The 25,631-nt window shown below is 42.4% G+C and overlaps 1 protein-coding gene across 1 annotated transcript in view; it reads left to right on the top strand.

Annotated features, from left to right (window-relative positions):
• The window catches only part of TNFSF4 (TNF superfamily member 4), a 27,530-nt gene extending 4,810 nt beyond the window's left edge, over nucleotides 1–22,720 (top strand). The window contains exons 2-3 of the mRNA XM_075527609.1: nucleotides 17,678–17,726; nucleotides 21,841–22,720. Coding sequence (XP_075383724.1) covers nucleotides 17,678–17,726; nucleotides 21,841–22,187 — 396 coding nt within the window. The 3' untranslated portion in view covers nucleotides 22,188–22,720. The remainder of the gene's footprint in view (nucleotides 1–17,677; nucleotides 17,727–21,840) is intronic.
• Nucleotides 22,721–25,631: the final 2,911 nt, after the last annotated feature.

Below are 25,631 nucleotides of genomic sequence, written 5' to 3'. Positions count from 1 at the left end.
TAAATTGATATTAGAAGGAGAGCTAGAAGGCTTTGAAACAGACAGAGATCAGAGGGAGTTGGGAGCAGAAGTCTTTCTGGGGAACAGCAGGCTGTTCAAACGGAGTCCAGTGCTCATGGGGGAAAGTAGTTGAAGAGGCTGAAAACCTAGGAGGGGGGTGGTGTGCTTGAGGGGAAGGGGATCACAAAGCTTCTAGTATGTCATGTTAAGAGAGCATGCTTTATTCCATTCTATGCAAAAATAAAAATACGTGTATAAGGAAATGACTGAAAGTGTGGGTTCTCCAAATGTTGCTTCTGTTAATTGTGCTATCCACCTACGTTGGCAAATCCACAAAGTGAAACTCCTTTTGTATGTCACTAGGGGGCACTGTAGTAAAACTAACCGTTCTGCTGCTATTAAAGAGCATGTGTGTTCTCTTCTGCTCCCCTTTGGACTCTTACATGCTCAGATTTAAGATGGATAGAAATTCTCCGGGAGCTAAGTGCTCATTAACATACAAAAGGGTGATCAATAGAAGAGTGGGAGTGGAAGTAGGAGGAGCTAATATTGCTTCCTATTTCTACAGTAAATATTTTCTAAATGAGAATTCTGATCATGTGTTCTGACCAAGTAATGACTAAATCATTATTTATCATCAAAACTCCCAAAACCCATTGATGCCAAGCCCGTTTTAACACATAGCAACTCTATATAGTTTTGAAGGATGTGAATCTTAATGAGGGCAGATGGCTTCAGCTTTCTCCCAAGGAGGGGCTGAAAGATTTGAACTGCCAACCTTGTGGTTAACAGTCCAATGTTTACCCACCATTGCCACCAGAGCTCTCCTTAAGTATTTATCAAAACTGAAATTCACTGCAATCAAGTCAATTCTGACTCATGATGACGCTAAAGGACCGGGTAGAAGTGCCCTGTGATTCTCAGAGACTCTAACTCTATCTATCTCCCTTGGAGTGCCCAGTAGTTTCAAGCTGCCCACCTTGCTGTTGGCAGCCCGATGTGTAACCGCTGCACCACCAGAGCTCCTCTTAATACAAGACTCCCCCCAAACCCCCAACCTATTGCCATCGAGTTGATTCCAATCTGTAGCGACCCTATGGGACAGGCTAGAGCTGCCCCACGTGGGTTTCTGATACTGTAACTTTTTATGGGGGTAGAAAGCCTCAGCTTTCTTCCACTGGGTGGCTGGTGGTTTCAAAGTACTGACCTTGCAGTTAGCAGCCTACCTCATAATACTAACCCCCCACCCCACCCCCAAACCTGCTGCCATTAAATTTTGATGCATAGAGGTAAAACAGATTAATCTGATGGGGATTGTCCGGGAGATATCACACGCAGTTACATCTATAGACCTGAGTGGAGGAGTACTGAGAATCTAGTAGAAAGGCTTTAGGTATCAACCTAGGACTATAATCTCCATATTAAGAGCTCATCTGCTTACCCAATAGGTTGGTAGTTTGGCCGCACTCACAAGTACCTTCATAGAGACCTGGCAATCTGTTTTGAAAAGGCTATAGCCTTGTCCACCTGATGGGGCACAGTGATCCTCTCTACTGCAAGGAACTGCCATGGATGGGAATTGACTTGACAGTGACTGATTTGGTCTGGATTTGGGTGTCCCTCTTCACGAACCCCAGCCTGTAGCTACCAGCACTGAGCAGGCCCAGCCTTGAGTAAGGGCTGACCCTCTGCCCTTTCCAAATTCTGTTTCTTTTAAGAGTAATTGTTTCTGTGCCTTCCACCCTTAGAGAACTCAGAGTTTTCTCCCCACTTCATGGACTCCCCCTTCATGTAAAATGAAAGTCAATATTCCAGACATTCTTTGGTTTAGAGGAGCCATGTACAATGTTAGTTCTTTTTCTTTTATTGGAGGCTCTTACAGCTCTTATCACGATCCATACATGTATCCATTTTGTTAAATACATCTGTGCATATGTTGTCATCATTTTAAAGAAACATTTTCTTTCTACTTGAGTCCCTGGCATTAGCGCCTAATTCCCCCCCCTCCATCTTTCCCCCTCCCCCCCTTGCCCCCTTAATAATTGATAAATCATTCTCTTTTTTTCGTGTCTTATACCTACTGCTGTCTCATTTCACCCACATTTCTGCTGTCCATCCCCCTGGGAGGGGGGCCATACATCTATCATTGTGATTGGTTCCCTCTTTCCCCCCTACCCCCCCATCCCATCCCTACCCTCCTAGTATTGCTGCACCCCTTATTGGTCCTGGGGGGTTTATCTGTTCTGGATTCCCTGTGTTGTGAGCTCTTATCTGTACCAGCATACATATTCTGGTCTAGTCAGATTTGTAAGACAGAATTGGGGTCATGGTGGTAGGGGTGGGGAGGAAGCATTAAAGAACTAGAGGAAGATCGTGTGTTTCATTGGTGCTATACTGCACCCTGACTGGCTCATCACTTCCTTGTGGCCATTCTGACAGGGGGTATCCAAGTGACTACGGATGGGCTTTGGCTCCACTCTGCCCTCCCCCTCGTTCCCGTTTTTCTTTCTTTTTTTTTAAATCTAGTGAGTAAAACAAAAAACTGGAGCTATGACACAGAAAGGTTATTTTCCCACAGTCATAGATGAAATGAGAACTCCGGTGGCACTGTGGTAAGCTCTCCACTGCTAACCTAAAGGTCAGTGGCTTGAACCCAGCAGCCCGGGGGCAGAGAGATGTATGTGCAGGAGCCTCTGTAGGAGCGAGCCCAACCGTGGACGCCCAGGGGCCGTTCTCCTCTGGCTCACAGCTGCTCTGAGCGCAACTCTCACAGCAGTTTCTCCTCAGGGAAGAGCCAGGAGGTGGAATGTGGGATGGAACTCCCTCGCTAACAAACTGTGCTTTGTGCATCTTGTTTATCATTGCCCATACTTCTGGTGTCTGCCTGTTTTTGAAAGAAGGTTGTAAAGCACTGGCTTATGTTAAAGGAAAGGCTGTATCCGCAAACTCTGTGGGGGTTCCTGATGCACAGAAGGAAGTGCGGAATCAAAGGACTCTGGCTTTGTCCCGGCTTTGAGCTCCCCTGGCATTCCTAAAATCCCAGTTTACTTATTTCCAAACCTGAAAATGGAGGTGGGGGTAGTGGGCAATCCCCTTTCTCTCTCTATCATTTGGTTGGTGTCCTGCAGGGCTTTGTAAAGGCTAGGAAAATTGTTATGGCTCACCAGCACACTTCCAGAATGCACTGCCACTGGATGGTTTACTCTGTAGTATACACGCCCTCATAGACCAGTACTCAAATCTCAGAAAAAACATCTTGATTACAGGATTACATGTAACCAAGACCTTGATTTCCCTACTATCATTCTTAGTAAATTCTTATTAAAAAAACACAACCAAAAAACCCCCTTGTAACAGTAACAGACAGACTAGCAAACAAAGACCCTCAATAATTATGGAAGAGTTAAAATATTGTAAACATAAGTTTCTAATGAAGAGTTCATAGTTGCACAAACGAGGAAAGGAACAACAGAGACACAAGGTGAGCGTGTGAAGCATTATTAAGCTCAGGCTCTGCTGTTTGGATTATGTCTAGAAAGTGGCTCAGATTTCTAAAACTGCACACCGAGAACACCTGGCCTAACTGTCTCTTTCTCCACATTGGTGCACTTCACCCAGTTGTCTGTTGAATAACTTGGCTGCCAACTAGGGCTAAAAATCACATTTAGAAGAGACATGTTGTCTGGTGAGCCCTGTTTCATAAGGTGAGACATACTGGGCACAAGACTGGCATGGTTTGACAGTTTTTCCCTTCTGTTTTTTTTTTTTGTTGTATTTTTTCTGTAGACTTCTCTTTCTGCAGCACCTTCACAACCCATCACTGTTGATCCATTTGGACACAGCAGCTGTGCAGGATAGAGTAGAACTGCCCTATGGGGCTTCTAGAGCTGTAATCTACCAGAAAGCAGACCGTCACTTGTCATGAGAGGCTGGAGGATTGAAACTGCTGACCCTCAAACTCAGAACCACAGCACCACCAGGGCTCTTTAAGCAGAGTTGACGCCGTCCATTAACTTGATACAATCTGTCCAGCTTGGATAGCATGCCAACACTGCCTATATAAAGACAGCGTGACGGACAGAAAGATAGAGACACTCAACCTTTCACTAGTGCACTGCACAGTTGGGGCACCCGGGCTACAATGAGCAGAGTACGATAGGCGCAGGACAGGGCTCTCCTGCAGGTAGCCAAGGCCAGAGCCGAGAGCAACAGGGAAGCAGAATCAAACTGATGAAAATCACAGTTCATAGTACCAAAAATGAAAAATAATGTTCAAAATACTCATCAAGGGATACCTCATTGGATTCTAAAATAAGATATAGAAACACCTAACTTACAGTTAAGTAATATTGTTAAAAATATTTTATTGGGGGCTCTTACAGCTCTTATAGCATTCCGTATGTCAGATTGTATCAAGCATATTTGTACATATGTTGCCATCATTATTTCTAAAACATTTCCCAAGTTCACTAATTTTAAATACACTAAATTACTTTCATGTTGGGTGCTTAATGTTTACAGCCCCCAATCCTCTCAGGGACCTATCTATACACACTGGTGCAATGACAACTAAATAGTTGACATCTGGGGTAGTAAAGCTCTTTTGGGAAGAATGGAAGGGTGCAGGGGGTGGGGAGGGTTAAGGGATACGACTGCAGGTGTTATTGACCCTGACAGTTCTTGTTTTTGCAGCATTTTCCCTTCTGTCCTCCCTCACTTACTATAACCTTGGAGGAAGTTAAGGCGGATCTTGTGTGCAGTTTTATAAATGAAGAAACTCAAGGTGTAGGGACTTGCCTTGTTCTGGAGAGAATGGCCAGGAACTGCAATCAAGACCAGATCTAAATTCCAGGCCAGGTTCTTCCTCTTCATTACACTCAACCTGGATGTAATGACCGTGAGCTTTAAGGATGTTGGTTGGCTGTTTTTAAAAGGTCTTTTCTGACACTGGTTTCTTTTGAGGAAAATTGGAGACACGATTTACATGGAAGGCTCTTTAAAAACCAAATCATTTGAGTTCTCTTACGCAAACATCAATAACATAATCAATGATAGTCTGTAACAGTACGATAGCCATTTTTGTAAAGCAAAGCACTGCTGGTGTGATGGTCGCATACGAATAGTAGGAGATCTGGGTGCTGGCACTGGCTCTGTCTGAGCCTCATTGTCCTTTTGGTAAATAATAAGGGGATTGCGACATGCACTCTCTGAGAATGCTCCATGCTTCTTCATTCAGCTAGCCAACAACTTATATGGCGTACGAGTTCTCTGTCAGGCACTGAGAGAACAACAATGAGCAAGATTGTCATGGTCTTCCTTGCCCTACCCGAGCTTCTACCTGTGGGAGTGACACAGATAAACACAGCAGTGTGGCTTGAGATTAAAAGAGGAGAGCTATGCTTTTCCAGGGTTGGGGGGACGGGCGGCGGACACACACTATGAGTAAATAGACATATGCGGAAGTGCCCCCCGCAAATGGATTTTTTTCCCAAAGCTGTTATTTAATCTTTTTTTTTCTTTTTCAACCTTATCACTGCTATCCCATTCTTGTAAACATTTTTAAGCTCATCTGTTTGGATGGCTCATAGCACCTCCCTCATATTTTAACTCACCTCCTCTATGCTGTCAAATCCCTATGCATTCAAGGAAACAAAAAGAAGTCTCATGGAGCGAGGTCAGGTGAGTAAGGTGCATGCGACAAGAGAGGCACGCTGGTTTTTAACCCACAACTGGCTCACTGAGATGACTGCCTGAGCAGATGCATTGTCGTGTTGGCAAAACCAGTCCCCCTTCTGCCACAATTGAGGCCTTTTTTTTGTCACACACAGTTATGCATTCTTTTCAGCACCTCTAAATAGAAAGCTTGATTAACAGTCTGACCTGGTGGAACAAATTCCATATTCACTGAGTTGACCTTTTCATCCGTTTGGCAAGTAGACAGACGTCCAGGATGAGGTTTGTCATCAATTGACATTTTATCTTTTTTGAGAAAACCATGTGTACACTTGAGTTTTTCTCATAACGCTGTCCTTGTGGGCTATGTTCAACATCATAACAGTTCCTGTGACATTTTTCCTGAGCAGGAAACAAATTTTACAGCTGCATACTGTTCTCTTAAATCAGTCATCACAAAAAACGAATTTCAAGCAAAACTGCTTTTAAGAAAAAATTCACTGAGACCAGAGAGAATCTTCCCAGGTGATGCCACCAAGCTCACTAACTCAGAGCGAGTTGCTGGATGCTTACATAGCAGGAAAAATGGGTACCATGAAAGCTCTACTGTGCCCAGCGTAATTCTGTTTTTTGGGGGGTCCCGCCTCATATTCTTTGCCAACTGTTGTGGGTAAGTGTGGAAAATTCCATCTTCCTCTTCAGAAGTCTCTTGGAATACATGCTGGGAGCTCATAAGATGTGTCTTCACCATCTCTTTGGATTGACATGAAGCCCAAAGTGGGAGAGAGGAGTACAGAGAGGCCACATCCCAGTAGAGGGTTGTGGTGAATTGTGGAATCCCCACCACAATTCTCTTTCTCCACCATCTTTCTCTGACTCACTCCCTACCTTCACCCTCAACCTCAACTCAAGGCCTTGATGTTGTAGTTTTCTATCAAGTAAGGAAGGGCAAGGCCTACATAATGGTTGTAGGACACACTTCCTGTTTTCAGACTTCATGAGTATCATTTCCTCCTAATTCACTGTGACAAGGGATAATCATCCCAGGTGACATCACTGGGTACACGAACTCAGAAGAGCAAGTTGCTCAATGCTTACTGATCGGGAAAAATGTATACTATGAAAGTTCCACCCATGAAGCGTTTTCCCATTTTTGGGGGGTGGTGGTGGTGGTGGTAACCCCTCGTATCTACAGAAATAAAATTATATCAAGAAAATGGAGTAGTTGTAGAAGCAGGCAAGTCCAAGTCCAGGCAGATTCCGAATCTGTAGGTCCGATGTTAGGCTGGAGACTTCTCTTGACTTGAGTAGCTGTGGGCAGTGTTGATTGACAGGAAGACCACAAGCTTGTGGCTGCAGAGATGACAAATCCACGGTCAGCAGGTCAGAGGACGGTGACTGGCAACTCCCAGGATTTCCAGGCATCATAGCAAACTGATGGCTCAAGGAAGTCAGGTGCAGATCCACACTCACGAGAAAGCAAACCCGTTTCCTACAGCTTATATTGGAAGCAGATCACACCGCGGAGGCAATGAACTGCATCAGGGCTGTGACCTGAGTAAAGATGTTGCATCTCACCCTAATCTTATCTCGTTATGGAGACTTGTAACTGATTGACTAGGATTACACTGTGTTCGATCCGGTCATGGGGAATTGCTAGGTATTAACTGTCAAACCACTGAGAATCTTAGCCCAGTCAAGTTGACCCAATACTAAAATATCACATATACTGTCATTTTTTTTACTTTGATATATTTGTTTTTCACCATCATATTTGCAAATAATTTTCTACCCGTATTATTGCCACCTCAGGCTACAGGCTAGAAGGTTCAGCCCAAAGCTAAAATATATAAATGTGTTTTTAAAGGACTTTGTAGTATGTAATCTATAGACAAGATGAATTTTTAGGTTCTTCTTCATTTACTTTTTCCAACAGTAAACATCCATGAAATAAAAAAGGCAATGAAAAAGCTGTCTAGGAATTAGCAAGATCTGTCATTCTGCAGTATTGTGGTGGCCTGTGTGTGGTTGTGATGCTATACCTAGGCCACTAATATTTCCTATGTCAGCAAGATCACCCATGATTTTAGCAGAGTTTCCAGATAGGAAGAAAGGCTTGATTATTTCTGATAATTAACCAATGAAAACCTTATGAATCATGACAAGACATCGTTTGGTTCATTTGTGTTTTAATTAATGTTCTCTAAATTGTATTGTCTTAATTAATGTTCTCTATTTTACCTCCTTGGGTTCTACTATTCACTGCAACGGCTCTGCAAAATCAGACACAATTCATGATTGCAGGATTAATGAAGGAAGTTATCAAGTTGGAATGCCTGTGAGAAATGCTCAAGGTTGAGTTGTTTAACAGGACACGTGACACAGTTTTTTCAGGGTTGCACATGGATGTCCAAAGGAACATACCACTCTGCTGTAAGCCTCAAGCCAAAGGCTAAAGCCCCATGGGTCAGCAAGCCCAGCTCCCTGAACAAGTTAGAGTCCACTTGGACAATTTCCGTACAAGTTGTTCAGTGATTCAGTTAGACTTAGCAGTGTGTCAACATTCCTGTTAAGTGTGCTCAGTCTGTTCCTTTCCGACCCCCTGGGTTCACTGGCTCTGTCATTCTGTCCTTGTTTTTGACACACCTTTTGGTCTCATGCTGATGGTTTGAAAGCAGGGCACCCTTTGTTCTTCCAGAGCATACCCTTTATGTTGGGTGCCGCTCTTCTAGTTCATTAGAAGGTGATCGCAAGAGACAGCTTCAATTTTATGTTAAAGCATATCTCAGAGCAGTAGCCTTTGCTCTGTTCTCTGCTGTTCCAGTTTGTCGAACATTGGAAAATGTCATTAAGAATTTGAGTTCTCAAAGCAGGTTCCTAATATTGTTTCTTCTTTTCCTTTCTGTAAAATGTGTTTAATTATTACTCTTTCTTCAGGGATTAATTTGAGCAGCAAATGAGGTAACAAATTTGAAAGGACTTAGCTAAGTACATGGCATATTGTAAGTGCTGAACATATTTTTATTCTTGTGTTTGAGCATATTACAAAAAAGATTTCCAGATGCGTCCCGTTTTTAGATTTTTTTTCTTCAGCTCAATTATGCCGTCTCTTGTTTATTTGGGTCTTGTCTCTCTTTTCACAGCTTACGTCTAAATATTTCTCTGGTGAATTGTTCTTAGGAGACATAATCAACAAAGGTTGCTCCACCCTGGAACTTTATGACGTTTTGTTGATGGATATTTCTCATTTGTTATTTTCCAAAAATACTTTCTCTGTCAGAAAGAAGGATTGTGGGTTCTGTTTCTTTGCGATCCCAGAGTCAAGTGTAATAATTGTAACAGTAGCAACAGATACTCAGTAATGGTTGATGCTTCTGCCAACCAAACTACTGAATCAAGGAAACACGTCCTGAGTGCCAGCTTGGACACAGAAGCACAGGTCATGGGTTCAAATTTTTGGAAATGTATTGAAGTGATTCTCAATCATTGAACTTTGTATACCTATAAAAAGTCAGATTCCTGGATGCATGCAGATCTTTTTGATTATGGGAATAAGTCAACCATCTGAGCCTTTTCTTTTTACATTTCCTAAGAGATTCTACATTAGATCTTTCCATTGCATTATCTGTTCCTCTTAGATGTAACTCTCATCTACTTATACATGAAGTACCTAATGGGTATTTAGTTGTTCTCGCTTCCTCTTGGCTTCTTGCATGACAGCCCTTTGTGGGAGAAAGGAGCCCTGGACTCTGGCTTTCTCTATGCTTCTTACCGTGGGGTGGTCGGGAGACCACTGTGTGCTCTGTCACACCTCCACCGCTGCCATTGAAGGGGACACACGGAGTGTAGGGGTAGTGCAGTCTCCCCTCAATCCAGATTTGTACTAGGAGAATAAAAATGTACTTTTGTCATATGAATTGGAAAATAAGAATCAACTCTCTACACTTCTGTCAGCCTCATATTCTACTTTGCAAAATATAAGATTCAACCAGAAGATTCTTCTATCCACTTCTACGCTTCTTATCAAACCTCAGCTGTGGAGACTTATGAGAAAACTTACGTTTCACCTTTGAGAATGGTGTGGACCCTTCTGACTTTCCAGATGGAAGACACTCCACTTTATAGCTTGTTCTCACATAGAAGCCTCCATGGATCGTTATCAGTTTTATCTCCGTATTTTGTGAAGACCTTGGGGTTTTCCTTTTCCTCATGTATAGAAGATGTGTTTATGTGTAGTATTCTGGTAAACTTTATCATGAAGCTCAGATTCGCTTGTATTATTCTTCAGGACCAAACAGAACCAGAGAGCTGATATTTTGACAGTCTTTTCTTCCCCTCACCCCTCAACCCATTTCTTATTTCAATAAAGATATAAAACTTACATAATGCTTGTGTTAGTCCGGGTTGACTAGAGAAACAAATTCATAGATACTCATGTGTATAAGAAAGAGCTTTATATAAAAGAGCAATTGTATATTGAGAAAACATCCCTACCCACTCTAGATCAAGTCCATAAATCTGATATTAGCCCATATGGTCAATACCAGTCTATAATTCCCTCTTCAGACTCATGCAACACATGCAATGATGCTGAATGCAGGAAGATCACCGGCCAGGGGGTGGAAAGTCTTGTGGATCCAGTGGCGATGGAAGCATATCAGCACTGGCATGGGTCTCCACGTGACTCCTCCAGCTCCAAGGCTCTGGCTGCCATCAGCATAGCACCATGTGGCTTGTCAACAGGAATGTCTCACAGGGAGGGAGCAGGTATCTGGCTACAAGTGAGCTATTTATTTCTGTTTGCCCCTCCATGAGCTATTTATTCCCATTTGAGGTCATCAAGCTTGGATCTGATTGACTCCACCCCTTTGTATGTTGACAGGAGATTATGCAACTGCCACAATGCTGCTGTTCCTTGCTGTCATTTAGGCTCTTATTCATGAAGAACATTTAGTTATCTAGTGCTATTAGAACAAAATTAGCACAGGTATATAGCTTTAACCACCAGGCATTTATTGTCTCACAGTTTAGCATACCAGAAGTCCAAATTCGGGCAAGACCCTAAGAGAATCCTTCCCCCAACCCTCCCACCCCCACTCCGGCTGTTGGTGCTGGGGGAAGGTCCTTGTCTCCTTTCCACATTTGTGGGCCTGGTATTACTTGGACTTTCCCATGTGTCTTGGCATCAATATTCTCCTGGGTCTAGGAGGTTCTCAGTTGAGGAGTCCTGGACCCAAAGGACACACTTCACTGCTGCCTCTTCTCTCTTGGTGCTAGCCAGGTCCTTTGATCCCTGTTCATTTGTTTAATCTCTTTTATATCTTCAAGATACAATCTAACCCTTTAGATTGTATCCTGGCTCATGAACATTGCAAACAAAACCTAATCTTCCTTAACATAATCTAATCCTGCATCATTAACCATAGGCAAAGATTAGAATTTATAACACATAAGCTAAATTATATCTGATTACAAAATTATAACCATAGCTTTTGGGAACCATGACCTAGTCAAGTGGATACACATTTCTGAGGGACACAAGTGAATCCATGATAGTGACCATATGTGTAATAGAATAAGATCTTACTTTGTCAACAGATTATTTTTCCAAGTCAGTCATAGTCTGGAAACTTGGTTAAAACAAATCACCATGGGTGACCTAACTAATATTCCAAACACCATGGGCAAAATTTTCAACAAATCAATCCAGTAAGACAGACTAAGAGGTGGGTTATAGTATATATTATTTCATAGAATAAATTATGACTGTATAACTATTGTCTTCCATAAAAAGCTGACACTAATCAATTCCCCACAGTTTTTTAGACTAGGTACAGAAAATTAACATGCATTATCTAACTTCATTCTCTCAATTATCCTTAGAAAGAGAGGTTTTGCAGTCTCCAGTTTTCATATGAGGAAACTGGATTAGCCAAGTAATGTAACTTCTCCAAGGTGACATAGCGAAGTAAGTGGTCTGGTGGAGGCTATGAGCATGCATCCAATACCTGTATTATGAAACAGTAGGTGGTAAATGCCATCCGAAATATTAAAATTAAACTATTAAAAATACGTCCTTTCTCAAAACATTTGCCTTCCACTTGAGCCCTTAGTATCAGTTGCTCGTTTTCCCCCTTGCCCCACTCTCCCCCTGCCTCATGAACCCTTCATAATTCATAAATTGTTATTATTTTGTCATGTGTTACACTGTCTGACGTCTCCCCCTGCCCTCTTCTCTGTTGTCTATCCCCCAGGGAGGAGGCTATACGTAGATTCTTGTAATCAGTTCCCCCTTTCTATCCCACGTTCCCTCCACCCTCCAGGCATCGCCACTCTCACCATTGGTCCTGGAGGAGTCATCTGTCCTGGATTCTCTGTGTTTCCAGTTGCTATCTGTACCAGTGTACATCCTCTGGTGTAGTCAGATTTGTAAGGTAGAATTGGGATCATGATAGTGGGGGGGGGGAGAGGAATGTACATATGAGCTTGACACAATGGGTGTATTCATGGATAGTGATAAGAATTGTATGAGCCCCCAATAAAATGGCTTAAAAAATACATCCAATGGGAGTACAGAAATAAAAAATTAGCAATTCTCTTTAGGTTTGGAAGGAAGTAGGAATATGATCAACCGATTTTTGGTGCAGAGAACAAAGGAATCATAAGCAGTTTGGGATGCTTTCCATGTGTCTGAGAAGATGGGTGCTTTCACATATGTTAACTTCTTTAGCCTCTGTAGCCACATCCTGGGAGATTCCGATGATAGTATTATGCCTTAGTTCCATGGATAAGAATGCTAAAATACAGGAACGGTATAAAACATTTCCAAATTCACAAAACCAGAAAAGGCAGGGTTTGAATTGAATTGTACTCCAAAGCCTATGTTGTTGTTTTTTTGCCCACCCTATGTTCTAAGAGTGCCAGTGGCGTAGTGGTAATGCTTTGGATCGCTAACCGAGAAGTCAGCGGTTCTGAAGAAACTACTGGATCCTCCCTCCGTCCGAGAAGAGGGGCTTGCTACTCTCATAAAGAATTACAGTGTCAGAAAAGCACATGGGCGGCTCTACCCTGTCCTGTAAGGTTCCTGAGTCAGTACCGATTCAACGGTAGTGAGTTTGGCTGTGGATATCGGGCACTCTCTCTAAAGGCAAGGAGAGCTCAGAAGACATGCAAGGGATATAGATGGCTAGAAACATGGCACGGATTCTGGAGCCAACCTTGGAGGGGCTGCACGGGATCCTGTGCCGGTATTTCCCGGCAGTGGTGATTCAGTATGAGGTAAGCAGGCATGAAGGGCAAGGGGATGAAGAGGAAGGAATATCATTTTTTTTTTAAATTAAACATCATTACCTAGTGTTGACCTCATTGATGCTTGTGAGAAACCTCTGAAATTATGCAAATCCCTACCCTTGGGTGACCTTCAGGAAAAGGAACAGGGACTCTTGAGTCTGGGAGTTCCGGTAGGCCAATCCTAGGGGAAGTCACATGTGCCTTTCCTCTCAGCCTCTCAGCAAGTTTGTCTCAGAGGGCGTCAGCTTAGTCACGCCACCACGGTCTCTTCAGGGCACTTCCTAAAGTTGGGAAACTTTTTTTCAGTTTTCAGGAACTTTTGTGAGATCCTTTGCAAAGGCCTTTTGCAGATTCATATAAAGCAATGAAAAGTCACAAGGACTTGTGGATCATGGAGATTTAAGTAAATTAGGGGATAAAGAAAGGTTCCTGAATTTCTCTTTTATTGAGGTTGATTCAAAGTTGCGATTTATTTGTTGCTGGTAAGTTGGTTCTGACCATTGGTAGCCTCATGGATACCAAACAGAATGTTGTCTAGTGATGTGCTACTTTCAAGTTCATTGATGTTCAAATCCATGGTTGTGTCTATCGTGTAACGGGTAGAGGCTCATCCTCTAGCACTACAACTGCAGTGTGTACTGTGTGCCTTACGGTTTTCACTGGCTAATTTTGGAAGAAAATCAGCAGACCTTTCTTCCTAGTGGGTCTTAGTCTAGAAGCTCTGCTGGAACTTGTCCATCACGAGTGACCCTGTTTGTATTTGAATAATCAGTAGTATAACTTCCAGCATTATAGTAGGATACAAATCACCACATTATGACAGACTGACACATAAGTGGTCGAAAGGTGCATCTTATGAAATGTAAATCATGGAAAGTTAATGCTGAAAGGCATGCTTGAGATTTTCTAGTAATTTTTGCAGGTAAGAAAATTGAAATCTAGCTATGTTATTTAACTTGACTATAATGCATAGTGAAGGAGTCCTCGTGGCACAGTGGTTACGCATTGGGTTGCAATCCGCAAGGTCGGCAGTTCAAAACGACTTGCCACTCAGTAGAAAGAGGAGGCTTTCTACTACAATAAAGAGTTACAGTCTCAGTAACTCACAAGGGCGATTCTACCCTGCTGTATTGGGTTGCTCTTTGTTGACACTGACTTGATGGCAGTGAGTTTTGTAGTAGGATCCCTGGTGACTCAGTGGTTATGCATTTGGCTGCAATCCGCAAGATTGGCAGTTCAAAACCACCACATGCTCTTGCTACTCTTGTAAAGTTAGAGTCTCAGAAACACCCATGGGAAGTTCTACCCTGTCCTGTAGGGTCACTGTGAGTTGGAATTGACTAAATGGCGGTGAGTTTGAGTTGGTTTATTATGTGTAGTATCTGCCCGCTTGGGTATTAGAACCTAGCTTGCTGAATGCTGAGTCGTGTATTCCCAATGCTACTTTATAGGCTGCTTCTGACTTCTACAAGGTAGCAGTTCTTGCTGACCCATTTACCACAAGGTGAATTTATTTACGCAGTGAATTATGGTAGTAGAGTCACACGCCTTCTAAAAGAACTTTTTCCAGAACACTGCCTTAGACACAAAGAGCAGTAATTCCGCTGACCTGAGCCGTTCACTGATGATGGGAAAGAGCCAAAGATTTCCTTTTCTACCCCAATCAACATGTCTTCTCAACAGTCTACACTCCTATACTTCCCGAAGCCTGATAGAGAGCAGGTAAGAAGAGCCCAGAGAAGTAGGGGATTCCTCGTCTGTGTGGGCAGTCCCTGGTGGAATCCTCTTGGCTGGGGGCACTCACAAGTATGCCAGGAGAGCAGGAAGCAGCGTGCCGCTCCTTAGGGTAGGAAAATAAATCCCTCACCACACCTTGAACTGGACACCTGGCCAAAATAATCTTGGGGAAAGCACTTCGGTCTTGGCAGGAACAACAGGTATTATTTTATTTTTATTGTTGTCCCCTCCCACCGCCCTTTTACGTATCTCTCCCCCTTCTCCTCCTTGTTTGTTGTTACACACTAGAAATATGTGACTCATAACTTTTAAATACCAAAAAAAATAGTCTCTTTCACTTCTGACCTCAAGGTTCTAATTCCTATTTCTAGAGGGAACTTTTGCTCTTTCAAATCCATTCATTGCTCATACCAGCGTTATTGTCTTAAAAAAACACAACAATTTGGAATATATAGGATTTTTCCTTTGCTTTTTTCACTTAGTATATTTTTGAGCTCGCTCAATATTGAACTTCTTTGCCATTTTAACCAACACATGACTACAGGCACTTTTTATCTACTGGGCTTCTCTTAAAGGGGATGGGGGGAGACATTGGACAGTATAAGACATGAAAAAATAATAATAATCTGTAAATTATCAAGGGCTCATGAGGGAGGGGGAGGGAGGGGAAATGAGGAGCTGATACCAAGGACTCAAGTAGAAAGAAAATGCTTTGAAAACGATGATGGCAACATATGTACAAATGTGCTTTACACACAATGGATGTATGTATGGATTGTGATAAGAGTTGAATGAGTCCCCAATAAAAATGATTTAAAAAAAAAGAAACTTAGAAGAAAAAACTTCTATTGCTGATGTTGAGTGTTCGTTTGATGCACACTGGATTTCCCACATCATTGAAGAGAAGGGAAAGACCTCACCTTAAGAAGAGCCATACCCAATTGCAGCCTTTTAAAAAATGACCGGACTGGTTTGATTGCCAGTACATCCTGAAAATAGGACATCTTTACTCATATGTTATAGTAAATGAGCAGGCAACCAGGAAGCTTCTGAAATTCACTCCCACTGAGAGACGTCCTCCATGAGCAGGTCATGCCGAATCCTTAGTGTTATTTAGTATAAATTTAAATAAAGTCATAATGTTGTAAATTGTGTAAATGTAATATTTATTAGATTATATGAATACTAACAGTTGGCTATGCATTGGGGCTGCTAACTGTAAGGTCAGAATTTGGATGCCACCAGCCCCTTTGTGGGCGAAAATGGAGGCTTTCTACTGCCATCAGGAGGTACAGTCTCACTTCGGAAACCCCCAGGGCCAGTTCCAGTCTATCCAAAAGGGGCACGATGAGTCAGAATCAACCTGATGGCAGTGAGAGAGAGACAACATCGTTTCCCAAAGTCCTTTCTTAGTTCTTTTCTTTTTAATGTATGAGAAAGAACTTTGTACCAAGGAGCAACTTTACATCAAGAAAGTGTCCCAGCCCAGTTCAATGCAAGTTCATAGGTCCAATGGTGTCCTTTTTTAATACATTATTAATTACAGTATTATTAGTAACTGAGTGAAGTATTTACATTTCCCCTCCTTTTTTTCCCCTTAATTACGTCTTTCTCAAAAAAGTTTTTGGTATTAGTTCATAAGTATTCTAAAACAACAACAACAACAACAGCAACTCACTGCCACCACAACAACTCACCAAGTCAAATGCCAACCCATTTGCCACCCTATAGGACAGTAGAGCTGCCCCCATGGGTTTGTGAGACTGTAACTCTTTACAGGAGTTGAAAGCCCCGTCTTTTTCTTGTTCACAAATACTACTTATCCCAATGTTATAGGCAAAACACTAGAAAATTGGACAGAATGAATGATTATAAAGCACAGGCAGTAACACCAACAACTACGCATGCCTGTATCATGAGGAGATGAAACCATGTGATTCCATGTGCTGCTATAATTGGATCATGTTGAAAGCTCGATTGCATTAGAAGTTTACAAAGTACATTAATGGAGGGTTTTTAGCTTTGTAGGTATTCATGTAACCTGATGTGGTAGTTCCATAATCTGGTGCCAACTTGAGACTATTAAGAGTGAAGGGATGGAGTTTAGTCTGTCAATCAGTTCGCTGCTTGATGACCTCATTTGGAGGCACTATAGCATGCTGGAGGTGGGACACACTCAATCGCAGCTTTGTATTCTTGATGACAAGTCACATGGAGCTATGCCAGAGCCCTGGAATTGGAGGAGCGAGCTGGATACCGCTGCCAGCACCGAGATGCTTCCACCGCCACTGGATTCACAAAACTGTCCACCCACTGGCGCGATTTTCCTTCCTTCAGCGTCATTGCATGTGTTTTGTGAGTCTGAAGAGGAATTTATAAATCAGTATCAGACCTATGGGCTACTGTCGGACTTACGGGCTTGATCTGGACTGGGCTGGGATGTTTTCTCAATGTTCAATTGCCCTTGTAATGAAGATCTTGAAGATCTTTCTTGAACACATATGAGTGCCTCTGAATTTGTTTCTCTTGTCAACCGGGACTAGCACACCTGAGCTCACAGAACATTTCTCGTTGTTATAATAAGTTTCTGGTGAGACACTGCACACAAATGTTACAGATAGTCATTTTGGTTTCACCTCCTCTGACAGTGAATGTCCTCTCATGTGGTCGACACCTCTCGTACTTCCCTAGTGATGGCACTGAATTGGGGTTCAGCAAGTAGACACACCCTACCAAAGACTCTATTGTCTGGCAGAACTGAGGACGGAGCCCAGAGGCTCGAGCAAAGGAGCAGAATGGTCTTGACTCCTAAGAAGTTCTAGAAAGGCGATGGGTGGCTGGGAAATGTGAGTGTAAACTTCATGGAAAAAGTTGTCTTCTGTTAAGTTCTGGTCTCACGTAAAACCCTTTTGGAAATTCTCTTCATAGGCTTACCATGTTCACTTGTTCTAAACAATGTTTCCTTTTTCTCCCTCAGGTGCCACTTAAGTATCCTCCAATTCAGAGCATCAAAGTGCAATTTACCAGTAAGTATTGTCTCAGTTCGGGAGGAAGAGCAAACTTTCTGCACCTGTCAAGGTGAAATGCCTTGGACACTGTCAGGGGCCAGTTCTAGCCTGCCCTCTATGGCCTCTGTGAGTCGGACTTGGCTGGATGCCAGGGAGTTTGTTGTTTTGGTTGGAGATGGTTTCAGCTTAATTAATACATACTTTAAAAAGAATCTTCTCTTAAACTCTTACTTTCCCTCAGAGCAATGCATTCTGGAATAGTGGAAGCCCACCTATTATTTTCATTATGGGTAAAGTAAAAAAGGATACTAATTAGGCACCAAATATGTGTGGCAACTGTGCTAAGTACTTTATACTGTTCACTTAAGTTTACTAGGAACATTTTAAGTTAGGAATTATTCTCACTTTGCAGGTAAGAAAAATAGTTCACCTTTCTAAAAGTCTGTCTGACTATATAGGACACATCATTCCAAACTATCTTGGGACCAAATACATGTCACTATGGGTGGCAAGGGCTCCAGATTTGGAGGGATGGTGGCACCTTATGCACGCACTGTTTAGATCTAGAATTACTGCATAAACTCGTGTCTAAGCTGAGAGTTTCAGCACATTTTTTATGTTGAAAAAGCCCCGCTCACTTATCCTCGAGTGAGGGTCCCAACTCACCGGGCTCCGGTGCAGCTAAGGCTTTTGTACTGTTACAGTGATTGTTGATACCATATTGTTTTTGTTGACCCTCTTTTCCACTTACAGAGCTAGCTTACTGTTCTCCTTTGAAATAAATATTCAAAACCATTTAACATACTGATACCTCAACTAATGTAATTTTATTGGTATCTATTTTTATTCTGAAATTTACCAGAAGCTGCTGAATTTTCCATCCTAGACTTATACTCGAGTCAATACGTTTTCCCAGTTTTTGTGTGGTAAAATTAGGTGTCTCGGCTTATATTTGGGTCGGTACATACCTGAGTATGTACGATATACTATGACAACCACTGGTGGTTTTTACATGTACATTTTTATGTTTAGTTAAGTTCTTCCAAGCCTGCCGTCCATAAGTGGTCTGTAATTTCAATTCAAAGTATGTCTTCTTTAAGGCCTGGTACAAAGCAAGAATTCCTCAATTCTAGTCAGTAGTCGGGAGCTACTTTTTCTCATCACTAAGGGAAATGGACCAAAGCAGGGAGTCCAAGAGGCACTAACTTGAACATTCAGGATAATATCAAGACTGATATAGAAATTTAGGCTTTGGGGCTTCTACTTAGATTGAATTGATCTTACATAAACCTATCAAACCTATCAAGTCCATTACTTTGTCTCCTTTGTATTTTCTCCGGTTGTAGTGACTCTTCCCAAATGACCTAAGACACACACACACACACACGTTGGCACCATTCAGCTTCCCAGTTGCATTTTATTTAGTTCCTCCTGAGCTCACAAACCTTCTGATACGCACAGCTGAGCTGTAAAAGGCTAGGAAAAACATGTGGAAGTTTCCAAAAATGGTGGAAAAAGTTCCATTATCTTTTAATTCCATTTCCCCATGAACCTTTTGAAGACCGCCTCATATTGTTTGTAAACCCAGGGTCCAAAATATGTGAACGCGTTTCATTCTATGGTCAAGTGGAGGGAGGATAGAGTTCAAATATGAACAATGGCTTTGATTCAAGCTTCTGAGCAGACCCAGGGCCAAGAGACGCTCCTACTCTTTGCCATAGTCCACCCACTGAGGGAAGCACTGATATTGGCAACCCTGGCTCCAAAAACAGTCTAGGAATTCTCCTGTAATCACTTAGCTCTCAAATCATAACCCTCTCTGAGACTTCCTTGGCCACAAGAAGTCTCAACTTTTCTTCTGCTTCCATGTTATTCATAAGGCAGGCTTCGAAGTATGTACAGATATATGGTGCTCTCTTGCTTTCTTTCTTCTTAATATCACTTTCATCTCACTGATAACTCTTTTATTATTGATAATTTTGGGGGGCTCTTACGGATATTACAGCAATCAATAATTCAAATATATCAAGCACACTTATACATATGTTGCCATCATCATTTCTAAAACATTTTCTCTCTACTTGAGCCCTTGGTATCAGCTGCTTTTTTCTTCTCTTTCAGAGTTAACAATGTTTATTTATTTATTAAAAATCTAATCATCACTTTATTGGGGGCTCTTACAGCTCTTACAACAATGCGTACATCAATGGTATCAAGCACATTTGTACATATGTTGCCATCATCATTTCCAAAACATTTTCTTTCTACTTGAGCCCTCGGTATTAACTCCTCTTTTTCCCCTCTCTTCCCCACCCTCCCACTCTCATGAACCCTTGTAATTTATAAATTATTTTAATTTTCATATTTCACACCATCTGCTGTCTCCCTTCACCAACATTTCTAATATTAGTCCATCTGGGGGCATGGGAGGGGTTATAGATCCTACCTTGTGATAAGTTCCCTTCTTCTCCCCCTTCCCCCTTGACTCCCTGCCCTCATGATATCGCTACTCCACCTATTGTTCCTGAGGGGGTTATCTGTCCTGGATTCCATGTGTAGAGAGCTCTTATCTGTACCAGTGTACATGCTCCAGTCTAGCTGGATTTGTAAGTTAGAACTGGGTCATGACAGTGGTGGGGAGGAAGCATTCAAGGATTAGAGGAATGTTGTGTGTTTCATTGGTGCTACAATGTACCCAGACTGAATTATCCCTTCCTTGTGACCCTTCTTTGAGGGCATGTCCGATTGTCTACAGCTGGGCATTGTGTCTCAACTCAGACCTCCTTGTTTGCACTGACATAATTGTTTTGAATCCTTTGAGATCTGATTCCTGATCCCCGTCAACACCTCATGATCACACAGGCTGGTGTGCTTCTTCCATGTGGGCTTTGTTGCTTCCCTGCTAGATGGTTGCTTGTTTAACTTCAAGCCTTTAAAACCCCAGACACTATATATTTTGATAGTCGGGCACCATCCGCTTCCTTTACCACATTTGCTTATGCACTCATTTTTTCTTCAGTGATTGTGTCAGGAAAGTGAGTATCACAGAATTCCAGGTTATTAGAGCAAATTGTTCTTGTGTTTAGGGAGGCCTTAAATAGAGGTCCAAAGTCAATCTGCTATCTTAATACTTAACATATAAATATATGTATATTGACATAAATACATGCCTATAGCTATTCCTCTATAAATAGCCTTTGTTTCCTAATTCTTTTCTCTATTTTATTTTACTTTCCTCCTGTCTCATTATCATGCTTGCCCTCCATTTGGCTCTCAGTAATTTCTCTTGGATATATGTCACTTGATCAAACCCCACCAGGCATTCTATACCCTTCTCAAAAGCCATTCTATGGTCCTTATTGTTCCCTTGTCCCTGAGTTTGTTGGCTCCATGTTCCTCTTCTCCATTCCTTCCTTTCCCATGTTCTCCCTGGAACCTCCAGTACCTTGTTTTATCCTTGGGATTGTTTATCCTGACTATCTTATATAGATAGAAAAGAGAAAAAAAGTTCCAGGTCTGTCTGCCGACCCTTATGAATGTTTTCCAATCAGGTCTGATGAGGTATCAAGCCCTGTGCCCAGAATCAGAAGTCTATTTTCAGGATTCTTTGGGGACTTCTTTACTTTGCTCCCCTTTCTTCCCGTGGAACTCCCTTTTTGTTTTGCCCCAGTGTGTGTGTGTGTGTGTGTGCGCGCGCGCACGCGCACGTGTGTGGTGGTGGTGGTGGTGGGGAAATGTCAGATCAGGCACACTTTCTTCAAACTGTCTCCAGAGTTGTACCCTGTAGTGTTGTTGGTCAGTGAGGGAGGTCATGTCTCTTAGTGGGTGGGGCTGGCCCTATGGTCCTCTCTGTGCATTGGCTGCTCCAAGCAGAGATGTTGTGCTTGGGGCTTGGTGGGCCATGATGATGTTCTCTCGCTCTCTCTCTCCCTCTCCTTTTCCCTCTTTTTCTTAGTTTTCACCCCTGTGGTCTGGACAGACCTGCCACGCTCCACTCTCCCCAGGCTTTATCTTCAGTGCTGTCCTCTGTACAGTCACCTGGTTATTCTTATTGGAAGATTGCTGCCTACTGATGCACTTATAAATATAATTTTTCCCTCTTTTTCTTCCTGTTGCACCCTCCCCTCCCCAGAGTGCGAGAGGGAGAAAGCTTGCATCCTCGTCCCCTCAAACAACTACGGAACCATGCTGGTGCAAGACAACGGCATCAACATCACATGTGATGGCTTTTATCTCATTTCTCTGAAGGGCCACTTCCTTGAGGAAGTTAGCATTGGCCTTTCATACAGAAAGAGTCGGGATGTCCTGTTTCCCCGGACCAAAGTCAGTTCTATTGATGCTGTTACAGTGGCCCATCTGGCTTTTAAGGACAAAGTCTACTTGAATGTGACCACCGAAAATAACTCTGGCGATGACATCAAGGTGAATGGTGGGGAACTGATTCTCATACATCAAAATCCCGGTGACTTCTGTGTCTAGAAAGGATCTGAAGGCCACACCTAAGCCAAGCACCAGCATGAAGCCAAACTGGGGTGGGAGAGCAGACTGGTCTTCCTCTCAAGTGGAGGAGATGCCCCAGCTCAGTTCTCCCCATGGCCACAGGGGCTGTGACCAGAAGCAGATGACCTCCTCTTCTCAGGGATATTTAAAATTTCCTTTGTGTACCCATTGACCTTATTTATCCTCATACTTTCTAAATCAGCTAGCTATTCTCCTCACAACTGCCTGGATTCAGTAGGAACTTTTACAGGAAGGAGAAAACAGAGATCTTTTCCTCGAGGCACAGTATTTTCATTGGCCAAGAAATTGTATAATGAACATTTTATTGGATTGCTGTTTGCTTGAAGGTCAACATCTGGCCTGCTCACAATGAAGATCAAGAAAGGGACTTATGAATGTGCCAAATGTGGCTTGGACCAGCTCCTGGGAGCCAACACTGCCTTTCAGGGAAATTAGTCTCAGCTTGCAGAGCATCTAATTACTTCCCCATATGGAAGAGGCCTGCCCCCCCCCCAAAGAAAACAAAACACAACAACTTGTGAACAACGATGAGAACTAGATGAAGATAGCAGTCTAAAGCATAGCATGTGGTCGGCTTTTCTCTTGTTTCCCTTTACAACTGTGCTGTCCAACCCTCCAAGCCTTCTCCCTAGAAGCCTCCCTTCAGAGACCCACCAGACATGGGGTGCTCTTTAATGACATAGGGAACAACAAAATATTTTTCCTAAGTAGAGATAAAGATAAGTTATTATGAGGTTATCTGAGCCCACAGGATACTAGACATGTCTCAGGACATGTGTAAGGCAATAGGAATTTAAGCAAGTAGTCTGGGGAGGAAAATGCATACCTTAGAAGAGAGAGGTAAAGCAACACAAACTCTTTATCCTGCCTAAGCTGAGAAAACACCTTCAGCATCACGTTTTGTACAGAGATTCCACACTGCCAGGCAGTGTGTTCTGACTCACGGCAACCCCATCTGTGTAGGAGTCAAGCTGTTTTATAGGTTTTAAAAATGACGTAGCTCTCTTATCAAATGCAGTTTTATGGCAAAGAGCACTAAGAAGCTGCTGGACCTTAGGAGAAGTCATTCTCTCGGTCTAAATCTGACCTCACATTGCTAGCCGAGAGCAGAGGATGCATAATTAGCCAGTAGGAGTATCTCAGTGCAAATAGTTGCCTGCTGGACAGTCACTAAGCAAAAGTTTGGAGGTTCAAGTCCACTTAGAGGTGGCTCAGACGCAAATGTTCTGCTCCCCCCCACAATGAGTTATTGAAACTGCCCTGGAGCACCATTCTGTTGTGACATACAAGGGATTGTCATGAGTGAGAATCCACGTGTTGACAACTACTGATAATCAGCCTGTACCAAGGTCTCAGGAATCCCTTTACTCTTAAATGTCTTTTTAAATTGGTTACATTGTAATTATATTTATGAACTCCCTGGGCTGGCCATACAAATGGGTAAGCACTCAACCGCTAGCTGGGAAGTTGGTGGTAGGAACCCACCCAGAAATGCCTTGGAAGACACACTTGGCGACTGCTTGCAAACGGAGACAGCCGTGGAGGCCCACGGAGCATGCCGCTCTTCACACGAGTCCTCCCTATGGCCCTCTGAGGGCAGCCGACAATGCAATAGCATATTTATGGTATTATAGATGAAAGGGATCTTTTTCATAACTCAGATCTCCAGATGGTTTATAAGTTCAGCATGTGCCCAACTTTCACAAATTTTAACTTATTGATTAAAAACAAACATTGTTTTAATTGTAGCAAATGCTTCCCTATTGTTGTTATTATGATCATTAAGTTCAACAAAGTTTTATTTAAAGACTACTCTTTTAAACTCTTTTTTCTAAAGTAGTAACAATAAAGTTTGGTTTTACTTGTTAATTTTGGTATACTTTAGTGGTATTGCCTGATGACATATTTTTCCAAGAAGCTTTTATTCTTTCAAATGTAAGTCGGTTGCATGAAAGATTCTGTGCCATCCTAATTACTACGCTATGCCGAAGAGCAGTGGTCACCCCAAGAGACACGGGAGAGCGGTGGCTGTTTACCCCGACACGAAGTGGCCCAATGACACTCAGAAGATTTTTCTGGTTAAGGTCATTTTCTTCTCTCTCGAGTGCCCATCCCCAACTGTCTCCTCATCCTGTTTTGAATCTATTGTGGAGAGAAACAAAATAAAAATTCTAAATCAAAAATAGTGTGTAACATAAAAATAACCCAGTTCTATGTAGCTATCATGTTCAAATATTAATAATAACAACTAAACATTAATGGAAGGTGTGCACCCTGGCACTGAGATAGATACGTTTTATCCACTGTTCTGAGCAAGGACTTTGGTACATCTGTCTTGGCTACTCAGAAAATTTATACACAAGCACACCTTGTTTTATTTTGTCTCACTTCATAGATAGTGCAGATTTTGAAAATTGAAGGTTTGTGACAACCCATGTCCATCAAGTCCATTGACACCATTCTACCAAAAAAAAAAACATGCTTACTTTATGTCTGTTTGTCACCTTTTGGTAATTCTCACAATATTTCAAACTTTTTGGTAGAACCGTTACATACTTAGGAGACTACAGTATGGTGTAAATATAACTTATATGCACTCAGAAAAACAAATTCACTGATACTGAGTTGCTGCCGACTCATAGTGACCCTATAGGACAGGGAAGAACTGCTCCCATGGGTCTCTGATGCTGTAACTGTTGACAGGAGTAGAAAGCCCCTCTTTTTCCCGAGGAGTGGCTGCTGGTTTTGAACTGCTTACCTTGTGGCTAGCAGACCGACATGTCACCATTGCCACCAGAGCTCCTTTGTATATGCACTGAGAACCAGAAAAATCATTCATTCCACTCACTTTATGGTGACAGCCACTGTGTAGCAGTAGTCAGGAACAAACCGCAATATCTCTGAGGTATGCTTATATATGTATGTGAACAAGTGTGCGTATACTTGTTTACTTCTTGGTTGTTGGCAGTACTCTTTAAAATGGAAGTTGTTCAAGGAGTGAAATTTGACTAACTCGAGGTTTATGACTACAGGTAATATTCAAGAAAACATTTCTTTTTCAAAAATAATTTGGAATTTCTCTTGATCATTCTCATGGATATACCCCGCTCCATCTAAGCTTAACTCTTCTGTGGGTTAAGTTAGTCTTTAGTGTCTTAGCTGTTTCCCGTTTGCCCACACACTTCGGGTGCACCTGGCCTCTCTTCCCCGCTGGCCTCCTGCAGCCACACACGGCTGTTTCTGTCAGGCACCAGCTCCATCTTCTCCCCTTTCTTCCCATAAAAGGATGTATGTTTGTGCCAGCTTTCATTTAGTCACATCCTCTGAAGAGATCAGTAACTCTCTTTTGGACACAGCATGGATGTGTAAACAACAACAAGAACACAAAAGTGCGTAAGCAGG

Source organism: Tenrec ecaudatus, chromosome 1 (genome assembly GCF_050624435.1).
Source record: "Tenrec ecaudatus isolate mTenEca1 chromosome 1, mTenEca1.hap1, whole genome shotgun sequence".
NCBI classification, from domain to species: domain Eukaryota; kingdom Metazoa; phylum Chordata; class Mammalia; order Afrosoricida; family Tenrecidae; genus Tenrec; species Tenrec ecaudatus.
The sequence above is the reverse complement of the archived record's forward strand: the minus strand, read 5'-3'. Positions and strand labels throughout refer to the sequence as shown.